Source organism: Triticum dicoccoides, chromosome 2A (assembly GCF_002162155.2).
Source record: "Triticum dicoccoides isolate Atlit2015 ecotype Zavitan chromosome 2A, WEW_v2.0, whole genome shotgun sequence".
Lineage (NCBI taxonomy): Eukaryota > Viridiplantae > Streptophyta > Magnoliopsida > Poales > Poaceae > Triticum > Triticum dicoccoides.
In genome coordinates, this window is record NC_041382.1 from 380,762,615 (window position 1) to 380,772,144 (window position 9,530).

The 9,530-nt window shown below is 44.3% G+C and overlaps 2 protein-coding genes across 2 annotated transcripts in view; one reads left to right on the top strand and one right to left on the bottom strand.

The window, feature by feature from the left end:
• LOC119354622 (ultraviolet-B receptor UVR8-like) overlaps positions 1-5,606 on the top strand; it is an 11,063-nt gene extending 5,457 nt beyond the window's left edge. Inside the window, exon 6 of the mRNA XM_037621345.1 lies at positions 4,957-5,606. Coding sequence (XP_037477242.1) covers positions 4,957-5,301 — 345 coding nt within the window. The 3' untranslated portion in view covers positions 5,302-5,606. The remainder of the gene's footprint in view (positions 1-4,956) is intronic.
• Positions 5,607-6,397: 791 nt separating this feature from the next.
• LOC119354623 (protein FAR1-RELATED SEQUENCE 3-like) lies at positions 6,398-9,220 on the bottom strand. Its single transcript, XM_037621347.1, has 5 exons — positions 9,079-9,220; positions 8,590-8,934; positions 7,664-8,034; positions 7,267-7,554; positions 6,398-7,162 (listed from the first exon to the last, which is right to left on the bottom strand). The coding sequence occupies exons 3-5, from the start codon at positions 7,766-7,768 to the stop codon at positions 6,608-6,610; spliced, it is 948 nt and encodes a 315-aa protein (XP_037477244.1). The 5' UTR covers positions 7,769-8,034; positions 8,590-8,934; positions 9,079-9,220; the 3' UTR covers positions 6,398-6,607.
• Positions 9,221-9,530: the final 310 nt, after the last annotated feature.

The following is a 9,530-nucleotide window of genomic DNA, read 5'->3' on the forward strand; positions in this document are numbered from 1 at the left end:
GTCTGGAGATATGTGCAACATTTAGTATACCAAGTTGTATTCCTCACATATTCCCCTTTTTTGATATTGAATATTCCTTTTTAATTGCGCCTTGGGCCCTTGCTCATAATGTATTTGTTGACGTATGATTGTCGAAACCAGGGTTCAGTGGAGACCCCCTTTTAGTTGTTCGGCCAGGGGCTAAAAACAATCCCAAAGTTCTAGGCTGCACGCATCAGTGTTTGGTACTTGATGGAGGCAGCAGCCCTAGTCAGGGCGCTAGAGCCAGTCAAAAAGTAGTTCATGGAAGCAGTAGCCCGGGTCAGGGTGTCAGAGCCATAGTCAAAAAGTGGCATTGTATTGTCGTGCCAGTCTGATCAACTGCCCCTCTTATCGTGCGGGGTATCGCAATACCGCCTTGCGACAGCATCATCATTCCCCTAGAATACATAGCGTGCAGCGGGATACAGTCGATAGCCTGCTTCGCATTAAATGTGCCGCGGGCAAATTCACTTTTACCCAACCCAACCGCTTGAGCCCAGGGTAGCCATGCTTGGAGGCTTTGGCCGTGCTCGGTAGCCTGGTGGTGCTCAAATACATCGAGGTGCCACCGCTCATTTAGCTGTGCGAGGTGTTATGCTCGGGGCATTTCTTCAACTCTTGTGAATGATTTATGATTTGCTTGATTGGCTGATAGCATAACTCGGAGCATTTCTTCAACTCTTATAAATGATTAATGATTTGCTTGATTGGCTCGTAGCATAACTGGACGAGGCCAAGCTTCAACATATTTTTGGGAGGCCCATTTTGGTGTGCTCGGGAGGGGGGGGGGGGGCTGTTTTTGAGTACACTGACAATATTTACCACCGTGCATGGCAATATACACCAACCTCCATCTACTTTTTAGACTACTCATAGTGGGAGTAATAATATAGTAACATGCATGCTACATAGGCAAAAAGATGACGTGGCAAGTAATTAAATAGGAGAGACAAATGGATTAACATAAGAGCATGGTTAATAGTATAGCCAACAACCGACTATATAAAGTTGCCATGTCACATATAGTCAACCTAATTGCCAACATGTATAGTAGCTAGTTGCTAAGTAGTAGTCCCTCCGTCCCAAAATAAGTGTCTCAACTTCTCAACTTTGTACTACTAAGGTTGAGACACTTATTTTGGGACGACGGGAGTACTATTTTTTAATGCATGGCCCACTTCACACTCTCGCATTGTTTCTTGGAGTCTGTGTTGCAGCCGGCTGTTAATCTACAGCCTGCTTCACTTCTCTCTCTTCTCTCTCATCCAACTCAGCAGAAATATAATAATTTAATCCTTGCAGCCTGCTGACTGTACTTGCTCTAAGAGAATGGTTAATAGTATAGCCAGCTGATGGCTATATGACTTCGCCATGTCATCTATAGCCAATCTTATAGCCGGCAAGTATAATAGTTACACATAAAGTTGTGCTACTTATTAATACATGTCCCACTTCCCACTCTCACATAGTGCCTAGGAGCACGTGCTGCAGCTGGCTCTTATTCTGTAGCCAGCTCCTCTTCTCTCCTCTTCTCTTCCCTCCATGTCATCAGGAAAATAATATTTTAATTCTTATAGCCTGCTTACATAAGCTTATTTTACTTGCTCTAATGTGTTACCATCACATAGCGCTTCCCAATGAAAAATGATTACAAAGTAATAAATGAAGGTCTCTATGTTATCACACACATGATACTACCCACTATGGAAGTACCCCCTACGTTCACAAATATAAGATGTTTTGGATATTTCAATATGGACTACATACAGATAGAAATGAATGAACAAACACAGTAAAACGCATCTATATACATTTGATTCAGAAAGAAGTTAGAGCACCTTATATTTGTGAACAGAGGCAGTACTAACATATAGACTAGTAACATATGCATATTACTAGTGTAAGTTATTCACCACTATGACCAGCCTTAGGGTATTTGCAAAGTGGACCCTTAAATCACCCACATACATTCGAAACCCGCTGTCCTGATGCAGTTTGCCTTCCAACGCCGCCCCGCATCGGTCCGCGGATCAGTCCACTTGTCAAACCGCTGCCATGTAGGACCACGAGTCTCCGACACCATCGGCCCACCCAACCCCGTGTCTCCATCTCTTGCGGGGCTTTGCGGGAGTCCGGACCGCTGCCATGTAGGACTCTGAGTCTCCGACACCCCCGGGCCACCCAACCCCGTGTCTCCATCCCATCCCTCTTTCTCTACATCCGCTTCCTCCCTCGCCGCCGCCGCCGCTGCTCTACACCCCTGACGGCGGCCAAGCCCTCTCTGGACCTCCGCGACCTCCGCCGCTCCTGTCGCTTTGCCTATGACGTTGGTCCACAACTCTCGTCCGTTTGCCGCACAGGTATCATCTGCCCCTACGGGGGTCACCACACCCGGCAAGTGTTTGGTGAAATACCCATGCTAAAGTTTTTGCCTGTTTGAGGATTCAAGAGTACTTATACGAGCACTCGTTGAGTTGTCTGACGAGAAGGATTATGCGGATGAAACGGCGATGATGCAAGCGGTCCTTGCAGACGCAGAGCGTGCGGAAGAGCATGTTCTCAATTTCAAGGGATCGATCAAGGAGACAAGGATCATCAATCATTGAACTGGAATAGGGCACGGGGCCATTTGATGCCGATGGACGACTACTTTGCCCCTGATGCCTTATTCGCGAACAATTTTCGCCGGCGCTTTCAGGATGCGAAAAAATGTCTTTGATCCCCTCTACAATGGTGTCCGGTCCTACAATGATTACTTCACCTTGAGGAAGGATCCCGTAGGAAGAATTGGATTCTCTGGTTACCAGAGGTGCATGGCTGCATTGCAGATGCTTGTATATGGCACAGCCGCAGATTCATGGGACGAGTACCTCCGGATGTCTGAGAGCACATGTGGAGATGCCATGGTCAGATTTGTATTGCGGCGGTCGAGGTGTTTGGACCTTAGTACTTGAGAGAACCAACTGTCGCCGACACGGAAAGGATCTTGGCAATGTTGGAAGCAAGAGGGTGGCCAGGTTTGCTCTGATCTCTTGATTGCATGCACTGGAGGTGGAAGAATTGCTCAAAAACTCTACAAATGGAAGAATTGCCCAAAGCCCTACAAGGGCAATTTGAGAGCCATGTTAAGAAGCCCACCATCATTCTTGAAGCAGTTGCATCACATGACCTCTGGATTTGGCACACTTTCTTTGGCATGTCCGGGTCTCACAATGACATCAATGTGCTGTAGCGGTCTCCATTGTTTGCTAGTTTGACTGAAGGGCAAGCTCCTCCTTGCAACTATACAGTCAATGGGCATCAGTACAATGACCATGGGTTACTATCTGATCGACGGTATCAATCCTCCGTGGACTACGTTAGTCAAGACCATCTATGTTGCAGTTGGTTAGAAAAGAGCTCACTTTGCCCAAAGACAAGGAGTTAGAAAGGATGTGGGGAGGGCATCTGGAGTGCTCCAAGCCGGTTTTGCAGTGTTCGTGGACCTGCTAAACAATGGGATCAGGAGACCTTGTGGGAGGTGATGACATGCTGCATGATCATGCACAAAGATGATCGTGGAGGATGAGGATGAAGATGTTGAAGATGTTGCCGGAGGTCTGGAATTTGAGAACATGGGTGATCCTATCCAACTTTCAGATCAGAATCCGGCCACCTTTGATGAGTTTATTCAAATGCATCAACAAATTCGGCATCGAGCAACTCATGAGCAGCTCAAGGAGATTTGATTGAGCATCTGTGAGTGGTTAAATGGACAACTCGAGCATCTGATCGAGTTGAATTCAAGTTTTAACTATTTTATTTGAAAACTCAGTTGGATTGTACTCCATCTGTAAACTAATATAAGATCAGTGATCTAAAAGATCTTATATTAGTTTATAGAGGGGGTAATATTTAAATTAAAAGTACTGTTGCATTTGAATATTTTCATTCATCAAAGATTTGATATTCTTTTATTTTGAGCTTGCGGACTTACCGGCCCATTTTCGGGGGCGGCGTTGGAGGTGCCCTTAGCTTCTTTCGCAGAAGAATCTCAATACTGCATTTAATGAGAGAAGGTCGAACATTGTACTTAAAAGTAGCAGGAACCAAAGCAACAACTACTAGTAGCAGACCTCAATTAGTGTTCATATTTTGTATTTAACACTAATTTAGACTGCAGAACAATCACAAATAAAGTTGAATCTATTTGAATTTCTTTCTAGTCATATTACTACTAATAAGTTTAATAGTGTACCATTCATAAGTCTATGTTGAAAGTAGAAAATGGTTCCAAAAATTTACATTTCTGGAACCAACAATTTTTTTGAGTTTTGAATCTCGCAATATAGGTCTTTTCCAATTCGTCTTCTAGTCAGGAGAGTGATGTTTGAAATTTGCTACATAATCCATATTTAGTTAATCATTGAGGAAACCATTTAGTGAAACATCTAGTCAGGAGAGTGATGTTTGAAATTTGCTACATAATCCATATTTAGTTAATCATTGAGGAAACCATTTAGTGAAACATCAAAACTATTGGAGCATCTGCACCAATTCATTTAATGGATGTTTGACTGTATGGACAAGTTTCAGCATCTTCTCCTTATCCTATCTGTCGGGAATCCATTAGTTGCAACAAGAGCCCTGCTGGGGAGTAATTGTTTGTCAGATGTATTCCCTTTCGTATTTGTATATAACTGTCCAGGTATTGAATTATGTCTTACTTCATGCACGAATCAGAAAGTATCTCAGTGCTGTCCAGATTTCATGGGCGGCATTTACCAGCCGGTTCCGAACGTGCCCGTCCAGTGCTATGCTTGGCTTAAAGTTCATGTAAAGCATGAGACTGAAGTTGCATGTTCTAATGAAAATGTCGTTATCTTCCCATACTTTTACCAGCATAATTACACAAGTTTCATATGTAAAAGCTTTTGTTTTCGTGAATTTGGACAGGTATGTGCAAGAAAGAGAAAGACCTTCGTTCTCACTGATGAAGGCTCAGTTTTTGCATTTGGATGGATGGGCTTTGGGAGTTTAGGGTTTCCTGACCGCGGATCATCTGACAAAGTGATGCAGCCTCGCGTTCTCGACAGCCTGTCTGGTCATTATGTCTCTCAAATAAGTACTGGACTATACCATACTGTTGCAGTGACAAATAAAGGTATCGTGTTTGGTTTTGGAGACAATGAGCGGGCGCAACTTGGGCAGGAATTCATTCGTGGGTGTTTGAAACCTACAGAGATAATGTTTGACAAAAGTAGTATTGAGGATATAGCCATTGCAGCGCCTAGTGGGTAAGTTCAATGCCAAGATTGCCATTATACAAAAGTGGCGATTGCAGCCCCTGTCGGGTATATTCAAGGCTGAGATTACCATCTTATAGTCAATAATAATGAGCATATGTTTTCATCTCCTTAACTGTATTTTGTACTTAGATTTTTCAGTGTTCTGTGAGAATTTGAGTAAACAAGAGATGTGCAGAAATGGAAAGTGTTGTAGTTAAAAGAGCATATAGTAAAGTAATTTGGCAAATGTATTAAATACTTGAACATGGCATGATTTTGTATATAAAATTGTTGGTGTGATTAACGTTTCCCATTTTATTTCTTTCCTTTTGTTTGGCTCTATCTACTGTTTGAAGCCTTTCTCTTTTTTTTTTTGAAACATTGCTTGATAGCTTGATTCTCTTGCCTGTACTGCTTACAATGATTTGTTATCTTCTGTTTACTATTTACCGATTGATGTGTACGTTGGTGTGTGGTAACGAAAGAAGTGCGTGATATTGTGTACACTACAATGGAAGATATGACATGAAATTGCCATGATTTTGTGGCTTAAAGGAGGAATTTGTGCGAAAATGCTGTTTGGAGGCCGAGCTCCATGTAGCTCGCTATCCTGGTCGTCAGGAATTGCATCCTGCTGCTGCAGCGTGGCATTAATGTTATGTATTCGAGCTCACAGCTATACGCCCCCACACCGTATTATGTATTTTTCTACAGTAGCATCCCATGTCGTCCAGAGCTCGCTGGCAGGCTGGCATGTCATGTATGGCATGTCATGTATTCGAGCTCACAGCTATACGCCTCACACCGTATTATGTATTTTTCTACAGTAGCATCCCATGTCATCCAGAGCTCGCTGGCAGGCTGGCTAGACGTGTGAATCCATTTACCCATCATGTCTCTACAGTGCTAGCGAGCTCACACACACTGATGAAAATGGGCATGCGCGGGCTCTCATGTTCACAGCCGGTGTAGCCAGCCAACTGGAATCCAAACGTTGGGGTTTACGATCTGACCGTTTTGAGAATCCGGCCGCTTGGAAATCATCTATTTATACCGCAGAAGAACAGGAGCAGCCGTGTCCATTTCAGCACAGCCAAAGCTTTTGACTCTTCTGAACCTCTCCCCATAACCGTAGTCATGGCGTCTTCTTATTCCTCGGCTCGTTTCAGACTGTTTCTACAGTATTAACAAAGGGCGACATAGCCAAATGCATACCACCGGTAAACAACACTGAAATTAAGTTTTTTCAGACTTTAGCCAGGTTGCTGCATGTGTTCCTGTGCCCTGTTAACCCACATTTTGAGCAGCAAGGAGATTTCCTAGGTGCCTTTGGCACATCCCCCGAGCAAGGCATGTTGTGCTCTTGTGTCCCTGAACTCCACATACATAACATAATCTACTGTTTGATGGTTCCTCGTATGGAGCTTTGTCACGGCTAGTTGTGACCTTGTGGGACGCCCAGCCGATCGTTTCGGCGTCGGGAACACATCGGATGCTTGCAAAATGGTGTGCTCAAACTCAGTTCGGCCAAAGTGCTGCTTGTTACCAACGCTAGAGCCGGCTGAATCTGTAGCCAACTCTATATCAGACAAACCAAGCCCATCCCTCATGGCGGCAACTGGCTCGACCAACACTTTGACATCTCGCATTTTCTCCATAGCAAGTGCACATGCTTCCACATTGCTGTCGCCTAACTTACCGGCATCAAGCGCTAGCAGGTACAAAGTGTTGCGTTGATGAGAAGAATACTTCAGCGTTCCATGATCCTTCTGGCAGCGCAGATACTCTGGCAGTAGTATATCTCTTGCATCTCTAGTCCATTGCCTGAGCACATGCTTCGCAGGGAGCTCATGCAATTTCAGGTGTATCACGACCTGAACATTAGCAGTCAAAAAACACATCAATTTTCTAGTGACTTTCATCCATGCCCATCTAGAGAAAGTGATTGTAAGTAAGGAAGAGGATCTGGGGCGCCTACCTTAAGTGCATGGCTGCAAACCATTCCATAGTGCTCGAATGTCCCACACTCGCACCCGAACTCATCAGCCGACTCGCTCACGGAAATCACAAACTCATTCTTGCACCACTTTTCCCTCGACTGAAATTTGATGTGCCTAGCAATGTACTCCAAATGTGGCTTGACTTCTACTAGATCATACAACCCACGTTCATACAAGGCTTCACCAAAATTTTCAAACATTGTCGTGGTATAAACCTGCGATGCATGTACCTCATTTGGGATATTTTGCTTCAGGACAACCCCTCCCTGCAAATGACAACCACATCAAAATGAAATCAGTTTCGATAAGCATCTTCTTATTGTAACGACAACAATGCAACATCACCCAAATACACAGAGACATATTCAAACTTACTAGTTTTGTCCTTTTCTCCTGGTAACTTTCTTCTGAGTCACGGTCAAATTGCATTTTTCTCATACTGCCTGATGAACAAGTGCATGGGGCACCCTGGTTGTACATATCATTTCAGTAGGTGGTTTGCACTCTCGCTTCTCTGCCTACACAATCTCCTGCATGCATTTTTTCCGGTGTACATTCAGACGGCCTCCCAGGAATACATATTGTAAAACTCGTAGCCTTCTTCGACAGAATCAAAACTAGTCCCAATCGATGGATTGACAACGTTTCCTGATTTTTTATCGACATATGCATGGACAAAAGCTTCAAGGGCAGGCATCCTTGAAGGGCTCGGCTCCCTCTCATCCTTTGCCTTCCCAACTCTGACCCTGCAAACAATGGCACACCAAGCAGTCAGTAATCAAGTTCAATGAGGAACAACAAATTAAGTGGTGACGATAGTTTTTACTGCCCAATACATGAAACGAGGGATGGATACGGTGCTCCAATACACTTGGTGTTATACATCAAAAATCAACGAATAGTCGTGGGAACATAATTACCGAACATATATATGTGGCTATACAATCATCAGGAACAGATTCAGAAAATCTTCATTTCAACAAACAAAAAAAGGCAGATGGCGGCGTCCATCCAGTGTGCAAAAATCATCCATTTTTATGAACAGATGCATTAGCCATGACATAACATCTATTTTCTTTTTAATCTAAATATGATTATTCCTAGCGCGCTGCCCTCCCATGTTGCTACTATAATATCGTTTACTTTTTCAGGTTTTTGCAATACTCATACTGGTGACTAATTTCAGTTTGGATGAACAATATTTGGAACAAAACTATCAGCAAAAATTGAGAAGCATATATTTGAGGAAAAATCACCAACAAAAAGCGAAACAGTTTCATGGTGATAAATAACAAAATCACCTCCTGGTCCAAGAAGATTGATTTGCATTGGTTACTCCCACACCCTCCTCGTCTGCACCCTGGTCCGTGGCATCAGACGCAATATTTGAATCACCTATCTCGCAGGAATCACCCATCCCTTCGCCTCCAAGATCATATGAGCCGCACACCCCCCTCCCAGTGCGCACTGTTTCACCAATATCCTCGCCCCCTTCGTAATCCATGCGGCTTCCAGCTGGTCCTATCGGCATAGAAGAAATCAGGTCCTCCTATGCATCGCCAATTCCACTCGTGTCGCCATCAGCCAATTGTGCGCCGGCAACTAGATCTCTTAAGACAACCCCGACATCGAAACGCAGTACAAGCCTGCACAGAGAAACGGGAACCACCCAGATCTGAGTTTAGAAGAACAAGATGGGAGGAAACTTGAATCCAGATCGACTTCTAGCTCCAATCGAAACCCACTAGCAGGAAACTAGGCGAGAAATAGGAATTTTTTCAGAAGATTACCCTGCTCCAGATTCCTCGAAGAAGAACTCCATGTCATCCATGGCGAGAATCGGCAATCACCCAGGTGCGGTATGTATGTTCTGCTTCTTGGTCGACTACCCAAGCACGACCACTTACCGCTTAATGAGAGTCGATGTCATTGAACGGGCCCAGTAGATACATTTATTTCCCATACCACAAACACTTGCGACAACCCGTCTAGTGGGCCAAATTTAACGCCGCCCAGACGGAACAGCTGTTCTCGCGAGGTAGCTGCGAAATCGTAGGCCCACGTAGAAATCCTGAACAGGAGCAGGCGGCACTGCTGTATATCTACCAAAATAGAAGTCATATATATAGTAAAAAGGGCAGAGACCATGCATCACGACGCCAGAACTAGCGACGGAGATAGCGGCCTCCATGCAACTCGTCCGCCAAAACGCCCTTCTCGAATTTGTGCTACTAGTTGCTGG

Excerpts from the sequence above, each read along its gene's own strand:
- LOC119354623 (XM_037621347.1), bottom strand. The coding sequence starts at position 7,768 with ATGTACAACCAGGGTGCCCCATGCACTTGTTCATCAGGCAGTATGAGA. Across the intron at positions 7,555-7,663 it reads AGGAGAAAAGGACAAAACTA|GGAGGGGTTGTCCTGAAGCA; the intron begins GTAAGTTTGAAT and ends TGTCATTTGCAG. Across the intron at positions 7,163-7,266 it reads TTTGCAGCCATGCACTTAAG|GTCGTGATACACCTGAAATT; the intron begins GTAGGCGCCCCA and ends GCTAATGTTCAG.